This window comes from Tursiops truncatus, chromosome 1, assembly GCF_011762595.2.
Source record: "Tursiops truncatus isolate mTurTru1 chromosome 1, mTurTru1.mat.Y, whole genome shotgun sequence".
NCBI lineage: Eukaryota > Metazoa > Chordata > Mammalia > Artiodactyla > Delphinidae > Tursiops > Tursiops truncatus.
The window spans coordinates 167,846,785-167,872,826 of record NC_047034.1 but is presented as its reverse complement, the minus strand read 5'-3'; the positions used below and the strand labels follow the sequence as shown (position 1 = coordinate 167,872,826).

At 37.5% G+C, this 26,042-nt stretch overlaps 1 protein-coding gene across 21 annotated transcripts in view; it reads right to left on the bottom strand.

Moving 5' to 3' along the window:
* Positions 1–26,042, bottom strand: part of EIF4G3 (eukaryotic translation initiation factor 4 gamma 3) — a 367,975-nt gene that overhangs the window by 91,094 nt on the left and 250,839 nt on the right. For all 21 annotated transcript variants that reach the window (XM_033841819.2, XM_033841846.2, XM_073794676.1 and 18 more), the window contains one exon: positions 1,232–1,320. In XM_033841819.2, coding sequence (XP_033697710.1) covers positions 1,232–1,320 — 89 coding nt within the window. The remainder of the gene's footprint in view (positions 1–1,231; positions 1,321–26,042) is intronic.

The window sequence follows — 26,042 nt, the reverse complement described above, 5'->3', positions numbered from 1 at the left end:
CCCCGACCTGAAGATGAGGATGAATACCTGGAGGCACAGGAATAGTGACCCACCCATTTAATATTCAATAATGCTTTGAAAAACAGCCACAGGGAAAAGAAACACAAAGTATAACAGAACAAAGTGAATAAATAACAGCTGAATCGAAAGAGAAACCAGTCTGTGAAGCTCTTACAGCCATACCAGGAATGTATGCTATTCTCCTGCCTCTGGAAGGTATTTTATTCTTTGTAGGAGCAACATTTTCTTGTTCAGTTGCAGAAGGAGTGTAGCAACTATTTGCACCTCTATAACTTATTGCCAGTTCTTACGCCATGATAACCATAATGAAATCACTCCCATGAAACATTTTAGGGGTTGCTATGGGACTAACTGTGACATCAACCGAGCATCATGTACGAACAATGACAGGACAGGGAGAAGTAACAAAGGGGTACAGTGAGCTGCCTGAAGGGGTAAGAATTATAACTAGCTAGAAAAGTTTTATGAAATAAATGCATTTAAAGTTATTTTAAAGTAATTTCTACATTTTAATGTTATCTTAAACATTCAATGAAAATTATTTTCATAAAGTAGATACAAGAAGAGCTCAAGAAGAAAAAAGCAACATAGAGATTGTTTATATTACTCTTCATTAAAAGCTTCAGTACATAAGACTAAGGATACTCAGAGTAGAGACTATGAAATTGGTAGAGCACTCCTTAGGACTGAATCTGCTCTTGATTCTTCCTCACATCATGTCCTGGACCTGGTGTGTTGTACCCTACAGCGAAATCTGGCACGGCTTAGTTCAAATAGACAAACCATATGTGAAAAGTTATATTCCTGGGATGCAGGTAAAAGACAACAGATTGAAAATCAATTTCCTTAAAATATATCTGATGATTTCCACCAGCACTGCTAATAGGTATTTGAAAATAACCCTGTTTTTAAAAAACCAGATTAGTCTTCCCATCTGCTTAATATAAGGAAAAAAAATAAACAATACTTATTTTTGCCACTTGAGAAGAGGTATTTTGAAACAGAGACAAGAATTCAACGAAACTGAACACGCTATTAACAATCTTTTAAAAATTCTGTAAATGGATTAAAAAAAAAAAATCAGACCCTGAGCTTGATATATTTGCTTGGAAAACAGTATCTCAAGAAAAAGTTACAAACCCACACTTGTTTTAGGAAATGGCACCACTGTTCTGAAGATGAGCTGAAGAGATTTACTGCTGCCCCTTACCTCCGATTCTGCCTCTAACACCTCTTCACTGGTTCGGGTCCGATCTTTTGGTTTCTTCCACGTCTTTGGTGCAGTTATAGCTGTCTGAGCTGAAACAGAAAAGCAGACTGCCATTACTTCCCACTGCAAAGTTTGGAAATATTAGGTCTAAAAATGATACCCGTGTTCAAATTTAGCAGACAAAAAGAGGGCTTCCTCCACACTGAGGAGATAGATGGATGATAAAGTGAAGAACTGAGTAGCTGTGTGTGGCCCAAAGATTGCAATGGCAAATGTCTTAGGCACAAATTGGTCACATCAGTTCATATGGCCTTCAACCAGTGGCCTAAGTTCCTCCTATTTCAAGGTTAGGACATACTGAGGTACATAATTCAGTATGAGTTGAGTATGTATATAAGAAACTGCCCTACCAGCCAATTCTAGACTTGGGCCTGGTTCTGCTGTTAATCAACTATGTGATCATAAGCAAGTCACACTTCTCAGGCACCAGCATATTCAACTATAAAGTATAAGAGTAAGATTAGAAGATATCTAAGGTTCCTTTAAGCCACAAAAAATATTAAATTCCAGATTCTGTTTTTTTTTTAATGATTTTTAAAAACATTTTATTTATTTTTGGCCATATTTCGGGTCTTCGTTGCTGTGCACAGGCTTTCTCTAGTTGTGGCGAGTGGGGGCTACTCTTCGTTGTGGTGTGTGGGCTTCTCATTGCAGGGGCTTCTCTTGTTGCGGAGCACAGGTTCTAGGTGCACCAGCTTCATTAGTTGCGGCACGTGGGCTCAGCAGTTGTGGCTCCTGGGCTCTAGAGTGCAGGCTCAGTAGTTATGGCGCATGGGCTTAGTTGCTGTGTGGCATGTGGGAACTTCCTGGACTAGGGATGGAACCCATGTCCCCTGTATTGGCAGGTGGATTCTTAACCACTGTGCAAGCAGGGAAGTCCCCAGATTCTGTTTTAAAAAGCTTTCTAGGCAACTCCCTGGTGGTCCAGTGGGTAAGACTCGCATTCCTAAATGCAGGGGGCCCAGTTTCGATCCCTGGTCAGGGAACTAGAACCCACACGCATGCCTCAACTAAGAGTCCACATGCCGCAGCAAAGATCTGTGTGCCGCAACCGGAGCAGCCAAAAGAATTAAATAAATAAACAAACAAATAAATAGATAAAAAAGCTTTCTAGACAACAAAAGGATACTTTGATTAAGATTTCATTAGATAGGCAGCACTTCTACAACATTCAGTTCTCACTTCACATCTGTACTGTTGCCTACCCTTTCATACTGCTGGGGTGAAAATTAAGGAAGAAACAGATAATTTTTTTTTTTCTTTTTGGCCATGCCACACAGCTTGCCGGATCTTAGTTCCCAGACCAGGGATCGAACCTGGGGCCCCAGCAGTGAGAGCACCTAGTCCCAACCACTGGACTGCCAGGGAATTCGCAGAAACATAATTTTTATTGAATTATTCTATTGTACCAGAAGTTTTAGGTGGAAAGTTAAGCTTACAAAGGATTTTTAAAATTTTATTTGGCTTACAAATTCCACAAAATCATTCAACACTTGGATGTACAATTTAATGATAATTTAAACATCACACAGCAAATAGAATATATTAAAAGGATCCCACAAAAGGAATAAACACAAAGCTGAAGGGAACCATCTACTCTGATTCCTTATAGAAATAAAAGATCTCATTGAGACTAAACCAACTAATCTCTCTGGGGCAGGTTCAAATCTTTTTTGGAAGAACAGTAGAATATAAACACTCACACTGGTCTGGGGAACATGGAAAAGGAGACATTTAACCATCTTCTCAAAATTACTGCACCGTCATAAAAATACGTTGTAAATCTCCTTTGTTACACACACCTCAAACCAATTTGTCTTTAGCCTTCCCTTCACAGACCATAAGGAACAATAAAGCATTATTAGACCAACTGTTATTCTTCCTTTGTGGCCTACCAAGGTAAATAATTTTCTCAAAGTATGGAACTCAGATTATGGTAACTATGGGTGGGTTTAAATTCGCTGTTGCCTCATAGTCTTATGATGAATGTGTATATTCATGTATTCATGTATGTGGTATGTGGTGGTCTCTTTTCAATTTTTATGAATCTTCTGATTTTATATAACCAGTCCATTTTATATGCATCTCTCTGAAATGCTTCTGATTAATTCTGCATCCACAGAAGAATCCTTTTTAAGAGCTATAGAGAGCTTGAGGAAACTGTACATTTAAATTAACATTTTGTTTCATATATGCATGAATTCAGCTCTAATTTCCATTCATGGAAAAGGGGAAGACTACTTTCTGGAGGATTTGTTAAGACGAAACACAAACTCAGGAGTAGTTTCCTCTTAACAAAAAAACCAAAGATGTAGACAAACTTTTCCTTCAAAACTGTATCAAATGTACCCAACCCCAAAACATTAGACAAAACATTTCTTCCACGGGTAACATAACACATATAACATGCTTTTTAAAAATTAGCTGCGTACACAGCAAGAACTGTTACTCTATTCAAGTGGTTAAAGTTTTGATTTAAAGCAATAATTCACAAAAAGAGCTGAGAGAAAGCACACACCTCTTTAGGAGATACTCAGTCCTTTAAAAAACTGGACACAGATACACACCTAGTGTCTAGTGAGACTGTGATATACTAACCCTCTCCTACCATTACTGATGGAGAGGTGCAGTAACCTTTGGTGTGTTAGAGTAGGGAGAAGAAGAGGTAGGCGGGAGGAAGCAAGGGAGGGAGAGACACAGAGACAGAAACACCAACTGCCAGATTTAAAGGACAATTAATACCAAGTTAGCTAGAAGAAGGGAAGTAAATTTAACATACTGTCTCAGATTTGTTCTTTCCTTTCTGGTCCATTCCCAACGCCTATACCTTAATTAGGCCCTTACTACTGCACTGAGTTAACAAGAGATAGTCTCAAATCACTGCCTCCATTTTCTTATTTTAACATATCATGTGCAATACTGCCTGAATTATGGTCTCTCTAAAGAATTGATTTGATTGGTTATTCTTCTACTTAAAATATTCCTTAAGGCATCATCCACAGTGCCAAGCAAAGTTCCTTACACAGGATAGGCATTCAAATTTGTTGACTGAACAAATGACAGCAGCTCTCTGTTACAAGAGGTACTACCAACATTCCCAGGACAAAGACAAATTCTTTCCCCCTTGTCTTGCACCACAGGAAAAGTGACAATCTCTGGATGAGATTCATAATTACCTGAATTTAGAGATGCTTAAAGGAGCCTCCCCAACTCTCTATAAGAATTCAACTCTTAGAGGCACACTGAATTTCTACTACTTTAAAATACAGAATAAGTAAATTCCAACAGTAGAGCAATGCTATGATTTCAAGATTTTTGCAAATTTTTACATTATGGGAAAATTGTTTTCCCTCAGAGCTCTTTTTATGAAATGACTAATATATAAATTCTGAAAAATATTTGGGACACAGACAAGTTTAATCACTGGGTTTTAATAAACAAACGGGATCAGGAAACTTGCACAGACCTCTTAGATAGCTTCATCCACCAGAGGGCAGACAGCAGAAGCAAGAAAAACTACAATCCTGCAGCCTGTGGAACAAACACCATATTCACAGAAAGATAGACAAGAAGAAAAGGCAGAGGGCTATATACCAGATGAAGGAACAAGGTAAAACCCCAGAAAAACAACTAAATGAAGTGGAGATAGGCAACCTTCCAGAAAAAGAATTCAGAATAATGATAGTGAAGATGATACAGGACCTCGGAAAAAGAATGGAGGCAAAGACCGAGAAGATGCAAGAAATGTTTAACAAAGACCTAGAAGAATTAAAGAATAAACATCTAGAAGAATTAAAGAACAAACAAACAGAGATGAACAATACAATAACTGAAATGAAAAATACACTAGAAGGAATCAATAGCATAATAACTGAGGCAGAAGAACGGATAAGTGACCTGGAAGACATAATGGTGGAATTCACTGCCACAGAACAGAATAAAGAAAAAAGAATGAAAAGAAATGAAGACAGCCTAAGAGATCTCTGGGATATCATTAAACGCAAAAACATTCGCATTATAAGGGTTCCAGAAGGAGAAGAGAGAGAGAGAAAGGACCCGAGAAAATATTTGGAGAGATTATAGTCGAAAACTTCCCTAACATGGGAAAGGAAATAGCCACCCAAGTCCAGGAAGAGCAGAGAGTCCCAGGCAGGATAAACCCAAGGAGAAACACGCCAAGACACATAGTAATCAAATTGGCAAAAATTAAAGAAAAAGAAAAATTATTGAAAGCAGCAAGGGAAAAATGACAAATAACATACAAGGGAACTCCCATAAGGTTAAACAGCTGATTTCTCAGCAGAAACTCTACAAGCCAGAAGAGAGTGGCATGATACACTTAAAGTGATGAAAGGGAAGAACCAACAACCAAGATTACTCTACCCAGCAAGGATCTCATTCATATTTGATGGAGAAACCAAAAGCTTTACAGACAAGCAAAAGCTAAGAGAATTCAGCACCACCAAACCAGCTCTACAACAAATGCTAAAGGAACTTCTCTAAGTGGGAAACACAAAAGAAGAAAAGGACCTACAAAAACAAACCCAAAACAATTAAGAAAATGGTTAACAGGAACATACATATCGATAATTACCTTAAAGATGAATGGATTAAACGCTCCAACCAAAAGACGTAGGCTCGCTGAATGGATACAAAAACAAGACCCATATATATGCTGTCAACAAGAGACCCACTTCAGACCTAGGGACACATACAGACTGAAAGTGAGGGGATGGAAAAAGATATTCCATGCAGATGGAAATCAAAAGAAAGCTGGGATAGCAATATTCATATCAGATAAAACAGACTTTAAAATAAAGAATGTTACAAGAGACAACAAAGGACACTACATAATGATCAAGGGATCAATCCAAGAAGAAGATATAACAATTATAAATATATATGCACCCAGTAAAGGAGCAGCTCAATACATAAGGCAATTGCTAACAGCTATAAAAGAGGAAACCGACAGTAACACAATAATAGTGGGGGACATTAACAGCTCACTTACACCAATGGACAGATCATCCAGACAGAAAATTAATAAGGAAACACAAGCTTTAAAAGACACAATAGCTCAGATAGATTTAATTGATATTTATAGGACATTCCATCCAAAAACAGCAGATTACACTTTCTTCTCAAGTGCGCACAGAACATTCACCAGGATAGATCACATCTTGGGTCACAAATCAAGCCTCAGTAAAGTTTTTTCTTTTTAATAAATTTATTTATTTATTTTTGGCTGCGTTGGGTCTTTGTTGCTGCGCGCGGGTTTTCACTGGTTGCGTCCAGCGGGGGCTACTCTTTGTTGCGGTGCGCAGGCTCCTCATTGTGGTGGATCCTCTTGCTGCGGAACACGGGCTCCAGGCACGTGGGCTCAGCAGTTGTGGCTCGCGGGCTCTAGAGCGCAGGCTCAGCCGTTGTGGCACATGGACCTAGCTGTTCCATGGCATGTGGGATCTTCCCGGACCAGGGCTTGAACCCGTGTCCCCTGCATTGGCAGGCAGATTCTTAACCACTTCGCCACCAGGGGAGTCCAAGCCTCAGTAAATTTAAGAAAATTGAAATCATATCAAGCATTCTTTTCTGACCACAACGCTATGAGATTAGAAATCAATTACAGGGAAAAAAAGGTAAAAAACACAAACACATGGAGGCTAAACAATACATTACTAAGTAACCAAGAGATCACTGAAGAAATCAAAGAGGAAATGAAAAAATACCTAGAGATAAATGACAATGAAAAAACGATGTTCCAAAATCTATGGGATGTGGCAAAAGCAGTTCTAAGAGGGAAGTTTATAGCTATACAAGCCTACCTCAAGAAACAAGAAAAATCTCAAATAAACAATCTAACCTTACACCTAAAGGAACTAGAGAAAAAACAAAGAAAACCCTAAGTTAGCAGAAGGAAAGAAATCATAAAGATCAGAGCGGAAATAAATGAAATAGAAACAAAGAAAACAATAGCAAAGATCAATAAAACTAAAAGCTGGTTCTTGAGAAGATAAACGAAATTGATAAACCATTAGCCAGACTCATCAAGGAAAAGAGGGAGAGGACTCAAATCAATGAAATTAGAAATGAAGGAGAAGTTACAACAGACACTGCAGAAATGCAAAGCATCCTAAGAGACTACTACAAGCAACTCTATGCCCACAAAATGGACAACCTGGAAGAAATGGAAAAATTCTTAGAAAGGTATAACCTTCCAAGACTGAACCAGGAAGAAATAGAAAATATGAACAGACCAATCACAAGTAATGAAATTGAAACTGTGATTAAAAATCTTCCAACAGGGCTTCCCTGGTGGCGCAGTAGTTGAGAGTCCGCCTGCCGATGCAGGGGACACAGGTTCGTGCCCTGGTCCGGGAAGATCCCACACGCGGCGGAGCGGCTGGGCCCGTGAGCCGTGGCCGCTGAACCTGCGTGTCTGGAGCCTGTGCTCTGCAGCGGGAGAGGCCACAACAGTGAGAGGCCCGCGTACCTCAGGAAAAAAAAAAAAAAAAAAAAACTTCCAACAAACAAAAGTCCAGGACCAGATGGCTTCACAGGTGAATTCTATCAAACATTCAGAGAAGAGCTAACACCCATCCTTCCCAAACTCTTCCAAAAAATTGCAAAGGAAGGAACACTCCCAAACTCATTCTATGAGGCTACCATCACTCTGATACCAAAACCAGACAAATACACTACAAAACAAGAAAATTACAGACCAATATCACTGATGAATATAGATGCAAAAATCCTCAACACAATACTAGCAAACAGAATCCAACAACATATTAAAAGGATCATACACCATGATCAAGTGGGATTTATCCCAGGGTTGCAAGGATTCTTCAATATATTCAAATCAATCAATGTGATACACCATATTAACAAACTGAAGAATAAAAACCATACAATCATCTCAACAGATGCAGAAAAGGCTTTTGACAAAATTCAACACGCATTTACGATAAAAACTCTACAGAAAGTGGGCACAGAGGGAACCTACCTCAACATAATAAAGGCCATATATGACAGACCCACAGCAAACATCATTCTCAATGGTGAAAAACTGAAAGCATTTCCCCTAAGATCAGGAACAAGACAAGGATGTCCACTCTCACCACTATTATTCAACAGTGTTGGAAGTCCTAGCCACGGCAATCAGAGAAGAAAAAGAAATAAAAGGAATACAAATTGGAAAAGAAGTAAAACTGTCAGTTTGCAGATGACATGATACTACACGGAGAGAATCCTACAGATGCCACCAGAAAACTACTAGAGCTAATTGATGAATTTGGTAAAGTTGCACAACACAAAATTAATGCACAGAAATCTTATATTCCTATACACCAATTATGAAAAATCTGAAAGAGAAATTAAGGAAACACTCCCATTTACCATCGCAACAAAAAGAATAAAATACCTAGGGATAAACCTACCTAAGCAGGCAGAAAACTACAAGACACTGATGAAAGAAATTAAAGATGATACCAACAGATGGAGAGATAGATAGACCATGTTCTTGGATTGGAAGAAACAATATTGTGAAAATGACTATACTACCCAAAGTAATCTACAGATTCAATGCAATCCCTATCAAATTACCAATGGCATTTTTTACAGGACTAGAACAAAAAATCTTAAAGTTTGTATGTAGACACAAAAGACCCTGAATAGCCAAAGCCAAAAACGGAGCTAGAGGAATCAGACTCCCTGACTTCAGACTATACTAACTACAAAGCTACAGTAATCAAGACAATATGGTACTGGCACAAAAACAGAAACACAGATCAATGGAACAAGATAGAAAGCCCAGAGATAAACCCATGCACCTATGGTCAACTAATCTACGACAAAGGAGGCAAGGATATACAATGGAGAAAAGACAGTCTCTTCAATAAGTGGTGCTGGGAAAACTGGACAGCTACATGTAAAAGAATGAAATTAGAACACTCCCTAACACCATACACAAAAATAAATTCAAAATGGATTAAAGACCTAAATGTAAGACCAGACACTATAAAACTCCTACAGGAAAACAACACTCTTTGACATAAATCACAGCAAGATCTTTTTTGACCTACCTCCTAGAGTAACGGAAATAAAAACAAAAATAAACAAATGGGACCTCATGAAACTTAAAAGCTTTTGCACAGCAAAGGAAACCATAAACAAGACAAAAAAACAACACTCAGAATGAGAGAAAATATCTGCAAACGAAGCAACTGACAAAGGATTAATCTCCAAAATATATAAACAGCTCAAGCAGCTCAATATTAAAAAAACAAACAACCCAATCCAAAAATGGGCAAAATAACTAAATAGACATTTCTCCAAAGAAGACATACAGATGACCAAGAAGCACATGAAAAGCTGCTCAACATCACTAATTATTAGAGAAATGCAAATCAACACTACAATGAGGTATCACCTCACACCAGTCAGAATGGGCACCATCAGAAAATCTACAAACAACAAATGCTGGAGAGGGTGTGGAGAAAAGGGAATCCTCTTGCACTGTTGGTGGGAATGTAAATTAATACAGCCACTATGGAGAACAGTATGGAGGTTCCTTAAAAAACTAAAAATAGAATTACCGTATGACCCAGCAATCCCACTATTGGGCATATACCCTGAGAAAACCATAATTCAAAAAGACACATGCACCCCAATGTTCACTGCAGTACTATTTACAATAGCCAAGTCATGGAAGCAATGTAAATGCCCATTGACAGATGACTGGATATAAAAGATGTGGTGTGTGTATATATATATATATATATATATATATATATATATATATATATATATATATATATACACACACACACAATGGAATATTACTCAGACATAAAAAGGAATGAAATTGGGTCATTTGTAGAGATGTGGATGGATCTAGAGACTGTCATACAGAGTGAAGTAAGTCAGAAAGAGAAAAACAAATATCGTATATTAACGCATATATGTGGCACCTAGGAAAATGGTACAGATGAACTGGTCTGCAGGGCAGAAACTGAGACACAGATGTAGAGAACAAATGTATGGACACCAAGGGGGGAAATGGGGTGGGGGGTGGGTGTTGGTGTAAAAAAAAAAAAAAAAAAAAAAGAATTCTTTTTTACACTTCAAAAATTTAACATAGTCCGGAATAGGAAAATCTACAGAGACAGAGAGTAAATTAGTGGTTGTCAGAGGCTAGGGGGGAGAATGGGGAATTACTGCTAGTGGGTAGTGGGTACAGGGTTTCTTTTTTGCATGATGAAAATATTCTGGAAGTAGATAGTGGTAATGATTGCACAACTTCGTGAATGTACTATAATCCACTAAATTGTACACTTAAACGTGAATTTTATGGTATGTGAATTACATCTCAATAAACCCATTATTTTAGAAAAATAAAAAATAAAATAAAATAAACAACTGGACTACATCAAACTAAAAAGCTCCTGCACAGCAAGGGAAACCGTCATCAAAATGAAAAAGCCAACTGACTAAATGGGAGAAGATATTTGCAAATCATATATCCAATAAGAGGTTAATATCCAAAATATATAAAGAACTCATACAACTCAACAGAAAAAAACAAACAAATTGATTTAAAAAATGGGCAGAGGATCTGAATAGGCATTTTCCCAAAGACAAAATACAGATGGCCAACAGGCACATGAAATATGTTCAACATCACTTATTATCAGGAAAATGCAAATCCAAACCACAATGAGATATCAACCACACCTGTTAGAATGGTTACTATCTAAAAGACAAGAAATAACAAATGTTGGAGAGGATGTGGAGAAAACGGAACCTTTGTACACTGTTGTTGGGACTGTAAATTGTTGCAGCTACTATAGGATATAGTATAGAGATTCCTCAAAAAACTAAGAATTGAGCTACCACAAAACCAAGCTATTCCACTTCTGGGTATTTATCTGAAGAATGTGGAAACACTAATTTAAGAAGATATATGCACCCCTGTGTTCAATGCAGCATTATTTACAACAGTCATGGTATGGAAACAACGTTAAGTGTCCACTTACAGATGAATGGAAAAAGATGTGGGGTGTGTGTGTGTGCGCACACACACACACACACACACACACAACGGAATACTACCCAGCTATAAAAAATAATGAAATCCTACCATTTGTGACAACATGGATGGACCCTGAAGGCATTATGCTAAGTGAAATAGACAGAAAAAGACAAATATTCAATGATTTCACTCATATATTTGGAATATAAAATAAATAAACAAACAAAATGAAATCAGAACAAACTCACAGAGGGCTTCCCTGGTGGCGCAGTGGTTAAGAGTCCGCCTGCTGATGCAGGGGACATGGGTTTGTGCCCCGGTCCGGGAGGATTCCACATGCCGCGGAGCGGCTAGGCCCCTGAGCCATGGCCCCTGAGCCTGCGCGTCTGGAGCCTGTGCTCCGCAACGGGAGAGGCCACAACAGTGAGAGGCCCGCGTACCACAAAAAAAAACCAAAAAAACAAAAACAAACTCACAGATACAGAGAACAGGTTAGTGGTCACCAAAGGGGAAAGGAGGTGGGAAAAATGAGTGAAGGGGGTCAACTGTACGGTGAGAGACTGTAACTCGATTTGTGGTGGTGATCGCTCTGTAGTGTATACAGCTGTAGAACTATAATGCTGTGCACCCGAAACTTACATGCTTAAAAAGGAAAAAAAAAAAGGATACTTTACTACTGGTAAGGGAAGGTCTCAAGTGTATTGTCACAGGGTTGTACATAACGAGTAGAATGTTCCAATAATGGAAAGAGTGCAAGGTCCCACTCTTAACACCCAGTTCCAATCCTTTCTCATTCCTGTCTCCCAGCCCCAATGTTTTACTTTTTTTCCCCACCCGGCTCTGAAATCCTAAAGGTTGGTTGGCAATAAATTATTCTGATTATATCATATTCAAGAATTTTGTCTAGAGTTTCTTGAAGTTGGGGATATTATTCTGTCCTTTTGTTCTTCCACAGATCCTTGTGAGAATCTAGGAAAATGTGATGATTTATTTAAGGAACAGGGGTAGAGCAAAGAAGAAACCCAGGTGAGAGAAGGATTAAGTTTTTACCATGGAGATGTAAATAAACTGGAAAAGAATAATCATGGTGATAAAATATGTAAGAATGATTGGGTCATTAAGAAATGTCAAAGAAAAGAAACACTGGAGTCTCAGTCTGCCAGTGTTTTTCCAGTATCTTCACAGGTGTTGCTATTTGATATGGACGGATGGATTGGTAATTATGCTCCCAGTGTGTGTTCAAAACAGGCTTTCTGCTCTATGACTGCTTCACAGAAGCTTAAATAGTATAAGCTAGTCTCCCCAGGGCCTAGCACGGAAACCAAAAAGTAAGTATAACAAAATAATGAGTCTAGACTTAAATTCTACCAAAAATATACATCTATAACACAATTTAAAAGTTTTTACTTCCAGTTTTAACATTAAACATCATCACAGTAAGAGTCAAATCATAGGTTTATTAATTTTATTGATGTTCTCAGTAACTACCTTTCAGTTTTATGGTTCTTTTTTTCCCTATTGTTTCTCTGTTTTCTATTTTTATTTCGCCTATTATCTTTATCATTTCCTTTGGGTTTAATTTTGCTTTTCTTCTTTTTTTCATTTAAAATTTCAGCTTTACTGAGGTATAACTGATATATAAAATTATATGATACTTAAAGTGTACATCGTGATTTAATATATGCATACACATACATTGTGAAAGGATTCCCCTCATCTAGTTAATTAACACATCCATCATCTTACATATTTATCTTTTTTTTTTCTTGGTGAGAACATTTAAGATCTATTCTCTTAGCAAATTTCAGTTATACAATACAGCGTTATAAACTATAGTCACCATGTTTTACATTAGATCTCAGACCTCATTCATCTTATATAATTTGTTCAGTTAATAGTTTCTTCAGATGGAAGCTGAGGTCAATAATTTGAGACCATTTTCTTTTCTAATATGGGCATTTAGTGGTGTCAACTGCCACCCAAGTACTATCCTAGCAGTGTGGTAGGGAGAATAATGTACCGCCAAAGATATCCGCGTCCCAATCCCTGGACCTTGTGAGTATGCTACCTGACGTGACAAAAGTGACTTTGCAGACGTGATTAAGTTAAGGGATCTTGACACGAGACTATTATCGTGGATTAACCCAATGGATTCAATGTGATCAAAAGGGTCCTTACAAGTGGGAGGAGGCAGGAGAATTGAAGAGATAAGAAGATGCTATGCGGCTGGCTTTCAAGATGGAGGACGGGGCTCCAAGCCAAGGAATACATGTATCTCTGAAACATGGAAAAAGAGAACAGATTCTCTCCTAAAGCTTCCAGAAGAAACACACACCTGTTGATATCTTGATTTTAGTCAAGAAGTGAAACCAGTCAGTGAAACCAGTTTTGGACTTCTGACCTCTCAAATTGTGCTGATTTGTTATAGCAACAACAGGAAGAGGACACAACCACAAATTTTGATTTGGGTTTTCATTTGGTTCAACATACTTTATATTGATAATTTCCCTTTTGATTTCTTCTTTGACCCTTGGGTTATTTACAAGTATATTATTTAGTTTCTAAATATTTGAGGGATTTTTCCAGAGATACTTTTCTTGCTGAGTTCTAATTTAATTCCATTGTGGTCAGAGAATACACCTGCTTTGACTTGAATCCTTTGACATTTATTAAGACTTGTTTTATGACCCGCAATATGGTCTATCTGGGCAAATTTGACATTTGCACTTCTGTATCTGCTGTTTGACTGTTTAATAAGGTCAAGTCGGTTGTGTTGTTTAAGCCTTCTATAGCCTCTCTAATTTTCTGTCTACTGGTCCTATCAATTATGTTTTTCTAATTATGTCAAATCCGTGTCACCACTTTTTGATTATGTGAAGTGCAGTTATAATAAATGTACTTAAAAGTTATTTAATGATTTTCTATGGTAATTTTAATAACTATGTCAGTCATAAATCAGTTTTATTTTTCTCCTCATTGTGGGTCATATATTTTCATGGCTTCACTGGTTAATTCTAGCAAACATTTGAGGAAGAAACAGTATCAATTCTACAAACTCTTCCAGAATACTGAAGAAGGGGGACTACTTATCAATTCATTCTATGAGGTCAGCATTACCATATACCCCAAATATGAAAACTGCCATAAAAAGATATGCCAGTATCACTCATGAACTTAGATGCAAAATAAAAAACCTAAATAAAATTTTGGCAAATCAAATTCAACAATACATGAAAAGAGAATTACCTCATGACCAAGTTTTATCCCAGGAAAGCAAAGTTGGTTTAATATTCAAATATCAAGTAATTAATAAACAAAAAAAGAAAACTATGATTGTCTCAAGAAATGCAGGAAAAAAACTGATAAAATCCAACATGTATTGCTGATTGAAATAACAAATTTCTCAGCAAACTAGGAATATAAAAAGAACTTCTTCAACCAGAGAATTCAAACCCTTACAGCTAGTATCACACTTAATGGTGAAAGACTGAAAGCTTTCTGAGATCAAGGAAAAGACAAGAATGTTTACTTTCACCACTTTCTTTCAACACTGTACTGGAGCTTCTAGCTAGCGTAGTAAGTCAAGAAAAAGAAAGAAAAGGTGCATCCAGTTAGAAATGAAGTAAAACTGTCTTTCTTCAGAAATGACATATTTACAAAGAAAATCCAAAGGAATCTCTACAAAAATGCTAATAAAGCTAGTAAGTGAATTTTAGCAAGGTTGCAGGATATGAGATGAAAAAGTCTATGTATTCCAATATATTAGTTATAAAAAATAAAAAATGCCATTTACAATAGCCATCCAGATATATGAATCTGACAAAATTATAAAAGCCCTGTATATTAAAAACTTCAAAATATTCCTGAGAGAATTAAAGAAGACAGACTTACATGTCAAAATATATCATGTTCATGGGTCAGAAGACTCAATATTGTAAGACATCAATTTTATCTGTAGATTCAACACAAACCCAAACAAATTCCAACAGGTTTTGTAGAAAAAAAATTGCAGAAAAAAACTGATTCTACAATTAACATAGAAAAGCAAAGGACCCAGACTGGCCAAAACAATTTTGAAAATGAAGAATAAAGTTGAAGGACTTAGTGCTATCTGATTTCAAGAGTTATTATGAGCCTCAGCCATCATGACAGTGTGGTATTGGCATCAAGAAAGATGACTAGATCAATGAAAAGAATAGAGAAATCAGAAACAGACCCACATATAACACGCACAATATATTTTTGGAAAAGTTGTAAAGGAAATTTACCAGAAAAAGGGTAGCCTGAAATTCTTGTACATTGCTGGTGGGGATATAAAATGGCGCAAATACTTGGAAAATGTCTTGCAGTTTCTTAAAAAAAATTAAATATACAGTTACATATGACCCAGTCATTCCACTCCTAGTTATTTACTCAAGAGAAATCACAGCATATGTCCATACAAAGTCTTACACAAGGAAGGTCACAGCAATTTTATTTGTGACAGCCTCAAACTGGAAATAACCCAAATGTCCACCAATAGGTGAACAAATTGTGCTACATCCACAGTGTGCCAGCAATTTTAAAAAATGAGCCACTAACATGTGCAACAATACGGACATACCTAATGAGGGAAAGAAACCAGACAAAACAGTTTATGCTTTCTGATTTCATTTACGTAACGTTCTAAAAAATGCAAACTAATCTATAGTGACAAAAAGCAGATCAGTGCTTGCCTGGGGACTGGGGTGAGGGCAGTGCAGGACAGAAGGATTTATAAACAGACAGGAAGAAACTTTTTGAGGTGATAAATATATTCATTATCTTGATGGTTGTAATGGCTTCATGAATATATAGAGATGTCAAAACTAATCAAATACTTTAAATATGTATATGTTGATTTTATGTCAATTACACTTCAATAAAGGTGTTAAAGTGGTCTGGGCGGTTTCTAAAGTAAATAAAACATACGCATATCCATATATCTGTTATGAACCTATAGTAAATGACAGTGTTTTTAAAGATTTAAAAAGAACATATATAGTATCCTTCCACTTACGGAAAGAAATAGAAATCTATACATCCAAGTAATAGGATTCCAAGGGCTTTTTTTCTTCCTCCTAACTTTTGCTGCTTTTTATCTTTTAATTTTCTTCTTTTCAAAAATGCCAAAAATATCATTTGCGAACAAATATAAAGGTAATATCCCTCTCTAACAACTAGCAAATTCTAGTTGCCTGAGCTGAACAGAGGTAGCAGTCTTTGGGGTACAGTCTACCATACCTTTACGGCTCACACAAATAATCACAATCAAATATGTAGGTTTATTTTTAATTAAAAAACGGGGTCATGCCATACAAGTTACTTTGCCAAGTGCTTTCCCCCCCGCCTTTATTACGGAAGTCCCTTTAGGCTACGGGGCAGGCCTCCTCCCGCGTGCCGCCGCACAGGGTCCCTCAGCCTGTGTGTGCACGCCTCTGGGCGAGCCTCACACACCTTGCTCCTTTTCTTGCCACAGCGACCACTTTTAAACCCTTCCCTGCTGCTCCTTTTACTTCCTCCCTGCCATCCCCACAAAGGCACGCGCACACGTACGCATTTACCTTAACCGCTACGGCCAATTTCACTCCAAAAAGGTAAAAGTAATTCACATTCCTATCACAAATACATGAGTGTTGGCTTTCTTCCATCCTCACAGGTATTGATATTATATCTGCCAAACTAATAGCTAAAAATGGTAATTCAACATTCACTAGTAAGGGTCAGCATCTTGCCCTATTTTTACTATTTGCTCTTTCTTTTCTGTAAATTTCTTATTTTATCCTTTACTCAGTATTCCATTAGATTGTTTGTTTTAACCTGCATATACTCTATGAACAGATTAACCTCTTACATACCGTTTTCTTTTAATTTCCTTTTGCCAAGACAATTCAAAATTTTATTTATTACAATTTTATAATGAATTTTCTCTAATGAATATGTGTTATAAACAACACCAACAAAAAAGCCATGAAAAAATGACACATGTATTTTAATTAATTTGAAATTAAGGCAAGGAAAAGTCTTCTTTTTTGATACTGTCTCAAATACTTATCAATGTGCTACTTTCAAACCCAAAAATTTTTAAATGGATTCATTTGCATGGACTAGCCTCACAATCATTAAGACCATGTCTCTCTCTAGTTTCTGAGGCATTAAAGCTAGAAATTTAGCTTCTACATTCTGGTCAAAAGCAGGACCATTTCCTTGCCCAACAGTGCTAAAAATTTTACCACTAACCCACTTAATACACTTTTGCTATTCTATACAATCAAAGACTTAGATACAAATTGAGAATGCATCGTTAAGAATTTGAGCCCTTTGAAGATAATAACTGTATCTTACTGGTCTCCTTTGTATATCCTACATCTAATACAGTATATGCTCACTAAAAATCTGTTAATAAACAAATGCCCTGCAATCAAAATTAAACCGAAGATTAATGTTTCTCTACAACAGCAATAAACACTGTTTCAGTCTTTTTGTATTTGGTAGGTACTACTATATTATTTCCATTTCAGAGATCAGGAAACCGAAATAGGAGGAGGTTAACTAAATGGCCCCAAATCCCGGAGACAGCAAAGGTTGGAGCCAGAATTAAAACATAGATGTAACTTCAAAGCCTTTGTCTTCCCAACACAATACTCTGCCTCTCAACTCTACCTTGCTCCTGTACTTTCTGATCTTAATTCCAGCTTCATTTTCATTTTGGTTGTCTTTTGTTTTTGTAGCAGGAGAGGATGTGGAGGTAAACAGGGGACGGTAGCGTGAAGAATGCTGTCTGCCTGTTACCCCTAAGCATAGTATGTCAAGTCATCAGGAAAATAAAATGACAAAGTGATTCTAAGTAGAAGGTTTGTTCCAGGCTCGGCAGAGGACAGTTCATTATGCAATGCTGTCAGCAGTGAGAAAAAAGATGACTCCAATAAGACCACTACCCCATTTTCTAGGCTTTGTATCACATTTTCCTGCTCTTTCTACAGTGCCTCAGGCATTTTTACACTTTAGTAAATGCTTCTGCACCACTTCTACCATGATCAAAATAAACTGCAATTAAATTTAAGTCAAATCTAGTACAGAAAAAGAAATGTCAATCACTACAGCACAGATATATAATCTGAGAACAGACTACAACACAAGTAGTTATCTTTCTGTCTACTAAATGCTTTTCATCTCTAAATACAACACTAGAGCTCATTCCCTTAAATACATAAACCCTGATTTAAAAACCCCTCCCATCTGATCATCAGTGAGTCCACACTGCCAGTTCTTTGCAAAGTACACAGGAGTCTACTGAAACCTTAATCTGGGAGAAGCCACTAAGAATAAGGAAACACACCTTGACAGATGTGATCACTTATCCCTCATCTTCGCCTTACCCAACCTTATATTAACACAACTATCTCTCTTTAAGATCATCAAGTTCCCAATGGAAAGTCATCTCTGAGTCCCAGAGGTCAGAAGACCTGTCAGATAGTAAATACAAATTAACATTGTCTGAACAAATCAAATAAAGCTATTAATCAATTTAGTTCTGAATTTCTACCCCAAACAGTTAAGTATGAATACATCAAAATATTTCAACCCATCTTTAGGCCATACATCCATATTTCTTGGCTTTCTATGACAGTTTCCAATTTGAATATTCTTCCTTGTGTCCCAAAATATGGATCAAAATATACTGTCAAAAAGTATTTTAAGTTACAACTCATCCAAAAATAAACTGAAATTTTAGACATGATCTAGAGTCCACTATGGAAATCTAAAAATGTCAGCATCTATTTATTCCAAGCAGAGTTGCTCAAATATTTGTTGAGTCGAACAGTACTAAGTCTTAAATCCAAATAAGTGGAATTTTTAAGTACTCTCCCATCTGAAAAACTGACCTGATACAAATGGTATTAGGAATTTACACAAAAAATAAATTCCTGAGGTATACTTCCATTCTTCTGATTGGTATTATTTAACAATGATTAGTGTAGACCCCATTTGCAACATGTATAAGAAAGCCATGCTTTTAGGGGGTTATAACATGATTTAATAATGTGACTGTACAATTTATGAAATATCTTTATATGTACAGTATGACATTTCAAAGGGAGTATCTCCCTCTACAATCAAATAGATTTAGATGTTTCAAATAACACTCTAATCGTGTTTGAATTCTGTGTCTAAATAACTAATAACAGCTAATTTAAATTATGACAGCTCTGGGACTCATAAGTAATTGTTGAGTAAATGACAACTACTAATGAGGGTGCTATGTTCTAAAATCCCTAATAGTTTTCAGATGTTATCAAGTACTTCATTGAATACTAAATGCTATTATGTAAAAAATGACCTCTTTTTCATTTTTTAAATGGTGCACTAGGTACTAAGATACAGCCTAGATTACACGCATGGATTCTGGAATCAGTAGAAACTTGCAGAAAGAGTTATTAACTAATGGGCTGAGGATGACATCTTCTGTGCTTTTGTGGTCCCTTATTAGCCATTTAAGCTGAGTACATTTAACTCTAACCCCTGTCATCATCTACCTGTTTACTCAATTGTTAATTTATATGAATATATGAACATTACATTCATCTCCAATATGAAATGAGTATCTACATCACAAGGATTATTTTAAATGATTTTAAATTATGAGAGGAAATATAGTATAGAGAACTAGTGGTTACCAGTGAGGAGAGGGAAGGGAGTAGAGGCAAAATAAGGGTAAGGGATTAAGAGGCACAAACTACTATGTATAGAATAAAAAAGCTACAAGGATATATTGTAAAGCACAGGGAATACAGCCAATATTTTATAATTACTTTAAATGGAGTATATTCTATAAAAAATATTGATTTACTATGTTGTATACCTGAAACTAATATAATATTGTAAATCAACTCTACTTCAATGAAAACTATAAATAAATATTTTAAATGAGAGACAATAAAGAAAAGTGGTTATGAGCTCTAGATGTGGAGCTAAGTTTGAATGCTGGCTCTACCATTTATTTACACACTATATAACCTTTAGCAAGTATTATTTCCTCTGTATCTTGGTCTCCTCTTCTGTAAAACAAGATAATAGGGTTGTTGTGAGGATTAAAGAAGTTAATACAAAAGTACCTGGCAAATAGTAAGCACTTAACCAGCAACAGCTATTATTAAAAACAACAAATTTTTCCAACTAGGATGGTACGGCTCACTTTATTTATTTATTGTTTTTGATGTGTCTTTTTTTAATTATAGTTGATTTATAATGTGTTAACTTCCTCTGTACAGCAGTGATTTAGCTATACACATATACACATTTTTAAAATATTATTTTCCATTATGGTTATCATAGGATACTGAATATAGTTCTCTGTGCCATACAGTAGGACCTGCTGTTTATCCATTCCACGTAAAATAGCTTACATCTGCTAACCCCAACCTCCCACTACATTCCCTCCCTCAACCCCCTCCCCCTTGGCAACCACAAGTCTGTTTTCTATGTCCCTGAGTCTCTTTCTGTTTCACAGATAGATTCATTTCTGTCACATTTTAGATTCCACATATAAGTGATATCATATGGCATTTGTCCTTCTCTGACTTACTTCATTTAGTATGATAATCTCTAGTTGCATCCATGTTGCTGCAAATGGCATTATTTTGTTCTTTTTTATGGCTGAATAGTATTCCATTACACACACACACACACACCACACACACCACACACACGCACACACACACGCACACACCCCCCACACACACACGCACACACCCCACCCCCCCCCCCCACATCTTCTTGATCCATTCATCTGTCGATGGACATTTAGTTTGTTTGCATTTCTTGGCTATTCTGAGTGGTGCTGCTGTGAACATAGGGGTGCATGTATCTTTTTGGATTAGAGTTTTTTCTGGATATATGCCCAGGACTGGGATTGCTGGAGCATATGGTAATTCTATTTTTAGCTGTCTGAGGAACCTCCATACTGTTTTCCATAGTGGCTGTATGTATGGCTTATTTTAAATACACTTGTTAGTCAGATACTCTATAACACACACACACACACACACACACACACATGCCAAGAATAAACTGACACCAACAAAAACTTATTCATTTCCTTAAATGAGTAAACAAACATTTAATAAAAGCTCTAGGAGGGTAATAAAACAAATCAGAGCTTTACTAATCTTGAAGAAGGTGTAAGACAGCTGGAGATAAAACGCATACGTATCAATATTTGTAAAGCCCTACAAGTATTCCAAGCTGATATAAACATACTTAGGTGTTAAGAGTCAAGGAGTTATCAGAGTGGAAAATTTTGTGAAGATAGTCATATTGAAAATTTTGAGCAAGTTCTTTAATATGGTCTAGGTTGAGAAGACAACGTCAAGGCAACACTGTGGGAATTACGACCTGGCAAATGGGTGTGGAGCACTGGCTACAAAAAATAAAATAGTACAGCTAAGAAGAGATAACGACTAACAGAGGGCCCTGAAGGTTAACCTGAGAGCCTGGATCTCACACCACTGCAACAATTACTCTGTCTCTATAACGCTTAGACAGATATATCCAGAAACAGTATTTTCTCTGGAAGACTTTTCTGGGGAATGTGTACTGAACATACTTTTGTAGAGAAGTCTCAAAGCAGAGAGAATTGCAGAAGCTGAGGTATTAATAAGAGAGTCTGTGAAATGGACTAGAAAGGGAAGGGGATTGAACAGATGGATGGATAAATAAATGGGATGGATAGCTGGAAGGATAAGAAAGGCCTGGAAGGGTCCTGGATAGGCAGCCTTGGAGAGAGCAACGCAACTGTGGCAAAAATATACAAGAACTAAGTTACATACAAAGGAAATTCAGAATCATTAACTTATACAATAAAACACAGATCCCTTATGTTTCAGCCACAAATAACGACCCTGCTGTCCCAGCCCAGTTGGGTGTTCCATATTTATGACATTAAACAATGCACCTAGAATGGTTAACTACAGAGGGGCATTCACTACCCAGCTGAGAAGACCCTCTCAAACTCAGGTAAGATGTAACTACTAGCAAAACAGTAAGATAGAATAAAAATAATACATAGTTCAGGCATAAAACACATCAAAAGACAATGTGGTTTCAGGTCGTACTCCAACATTCCTTTACATCTGGTATTGTCAATTACGGTGTTTTTTGTTGGAACCTACTTCCTAAATGTCTAAGCTATAACTTCCCTAACATGATTAATTTCTATCTTCAGGGTTTTTAGCATAAAGTTCTTAGGCTGATGCCTCTGACAGATCCTTATGTAGATGCTGGTAGCACAACCACTCACAGTCCTATTCATCTTTTTTTCAATAAAAGCTTTATTGAGATGTAATTCACGTAACTATAAAATTCACCTTTTTAAAATACACAATTCAGTGGTTTTATCTGTAATGGAAAAACTCCAGTCTTTCCATCTTTCTATGAAGGGAAAAACCCAGTTCTTGCCTACAATGTATTTCCTTTTCTACTAATCCAGAACACTTCACTTCTGACACTTCTGGTCACCAAATATGTAGGGGTTTTCCCCTCAACAAGCAATTCTCTGTGATGCCAGCTGTGTTTCCACAATTTAATTCAATCTAACACTATCTACCTGGAAATAGTGTCAGATACTACACGTTAGGGCTCAGTTCCAAAAGACTGTCCCCCACCCCCACTTCAGATGCCAGTTGCAAGTCTAGGTTATCACCTGTGCTTCTGACCGACCTGCTATAGACTGGAAGTTCCAACAATCCCCTCCTCAGGTTTGCTAGAACAGCTCACAGAACTCAGGGAAACATTTCATTATGTCTACCAGTTTATTAAAGGATATGATAAAGGATACAGATAAACCGCAGGTAAAGATATACACGGGCAGGGGAGAAATCTGGGAGAGTCCCAAGTGCAGGAGCTCCCCGTTGTTGTGGAGCTGGGGTGCATCACCCTCCTCATGTGCATGTGTCACCAGCCTGGAAGCTCTCTGAGCTCCCTACTATGGAGGCTTCATCGAGTAGGCATGATCCAATATTAATTCCATTTGCAGCCCCTCTCCTCCCTCTGGAGGATGGAAGGAGGGCTAAAAATTCCAAGACTGTAATCATGACTGATTCTTTCCGGTTACCAGCCCCCATCCGGGAGTCATCCAAGAACCCACCTAGAGTCACCTCAATAGAACAAAAGATGCTCACAGTGCTTTCATCACTGAGGAATTTACAGGGCTTTTAGGAGCCCTATGCCATGGACAGAGGTCAAAACACAGTATTAGAACAAGAGATACTCCTAGCGTTCTTATCATTCAGTAAATTACAAGAGTATCAGGAGCTCTGTGCCAGGAACCAGAGGCAGAGACCAATATATATTTTCTATTACAGGGACACCTCACAGATACTGCAGGTTCGGTTCCAGACCATTGCAATAAAGTGAATATGACAATAAAGTCACACAAATTTTTTGGTCTCCCAGTACATATAAAAGTTATGTTTACACTACACTGTAGTCTAATAGGTGTGCAATAGGGTTATGTCTAAAAAAATTTATATACCTTAATTTAAAAATACTTCATTGCTAAAAAATGCTAACCATCATCTGAGCCTTCAGCAAGTCATAATCTTTTTGCTGCTGGAGGGTCTCGCCTCGATGTTGATGCTGCTGACTGACCAGGGTCGTGGCTGCTGAAGGCTGGGGTGGCCGTGGCAATGTCTTAAAATAAAATAACATTGAAGTCTGCCGCATCAACTGACTCTTCTTTTCACGAACGACTTCCCTGTAGCAAGCGAGGCTGTTTGACAGCATTTTACCCACAGCAGAACGTCTTTCAAAACTGAAGTCAGTCCTCTCAAAACCTGCCACTGCTTTATCAGCTCTGTTGTCATTTCAGTAGTCTTCACAGATCTTCACCAGGATTAGAGTCCATCTCAAGAAACCCTTTCTTTGCTCATCCATAAGAAGCAATTCCTCATCTGTCACAGAGTTTTATTATGAGATTTCAGCGATTCAGTCACATCTTCAGGCTCCACTTCTAATTCTAGTTCTCTTACTGTTTCTACCACATCTACAGTGACTCCTCCATTGAAGTCTGGAACCCCGCAGGGGGTTGGAATCAACTTCTTCCAAACTCCTGTTACTGTTGACATGTTGGGCTCTTCTCATGAATCACGAATGTTCTTCATGACATCCAGAATGGTGAATCCTTTCCAGAAGGTTTTCAGTTTACTTTGCCCAGATCCATCAGAGGAATCACTATCTATGGCAGCTAAATAGTCTTACGAAATGTATTCATTAAATAATAAGACCTGAAAGTTGATTCATGGGCTGCAGAATGGATGTTGTGTGAGCAGGCAGGAAAGCATCATTAATCTCGTACATCTCCTTCGGAGCCCTTGGATGCATTGTCAACAAGCTGTAATATTTTGAAAGGCATCATTTTTTCTGAGCAGTAGGTCTCAACAGTGGGCTTAAAATAATCAGTAAACCATGCTGTCAACAGATGTGTTGTCATCCAGGCTTTGTTGTTCCACGTATAGAACGCAGGCAGACTAGATTTAGCAGAATTCTTAAGGGCCCTAGGATTTTCGGAATGATAAATGAGCACAGACTTCAGCTAAAAGTCACCAGATGCATTAGCCCCTAACAAGAGAGTCAGCCAGTCTTTTGAAGCTTTGAAGCCAGACGTTGACTTCTCTCTAGCTATGAAAGTCCTAGATGGCATCTTCTTAAATGGAAGGCTGTTTCATCTACACTGAAAATCTGTAGTTTAGTGTAGCCACCTTCATTCCTTGCCTTAGCTGGATATTATGGGTAACTTGCTGCAGCTTCAACATCAGCACTTGTGGCTTCACCTTGGATTTGTATGTCATGGAGACATACAAATACAAGCCTCTTTCCTAAAACCTCATGAACCAACCACCTCTGCTAGCGTTAAACTTCTCCTGCAAATTCTTCACTTCCCTCAGCCTTCAGAACCAAAGAGAGTTAGGACCTTGCTCTAGGTTAGGTTTTGGCTTAAAGGAATGTTGTTGCTGGTTTGATCTTCTAACCAGACCACTAACATTTTCTCCATAACAACAGTAAGGCTGTTTTGTTTTCTTATCATTCGTGTGTCCACTACAGTAGCAGTTTTAATTTCGCTCAGGAAGTAACTTTTCCTTTGCATTCACAACTTGGCTAACTGTCTAGCACAAGAGGCCTATCTTTCTGCCCATCTCAGCTTTCGACATGCTTTCCTCACTAAGCTTAATCATTTCTAGTTTTTGATTTAAAGTGAGAGACATGGGACTCTTCCTTTCACTTGAACACTTGGAGGCCATCGCAGGGTTATTAATTGGCCTAATTTCAACACTGTTGTGTCTCAGGGAATAGGGAGGCCCGAGGAGAGTGAGAAAGATGGGGAACAGCTTGTCAGTGGAGCAGTCAGAATACACACGACATTTATGGATTAAGTTCACCATCTTACAGAAACATCCAAGATCACTATCACTGTAGCAAATATAATAATCATGAAAAAGTTAAAGACACTGTGAGAATTACTAAAATGTGACACAGAGACACGAAGTGAGCAAATGCTGTTAGAAAAACAGCACCAACAGACTTGCTTGCCACAGGGTTGCCACAAACCTTCAACTGGTCAAAAATAGTATCTGCAAAGTGCAGTAAAGTGCATTATAAAGAGATATGCCTGTATCTCACAATTGCATATTTATAGAATTATGCACC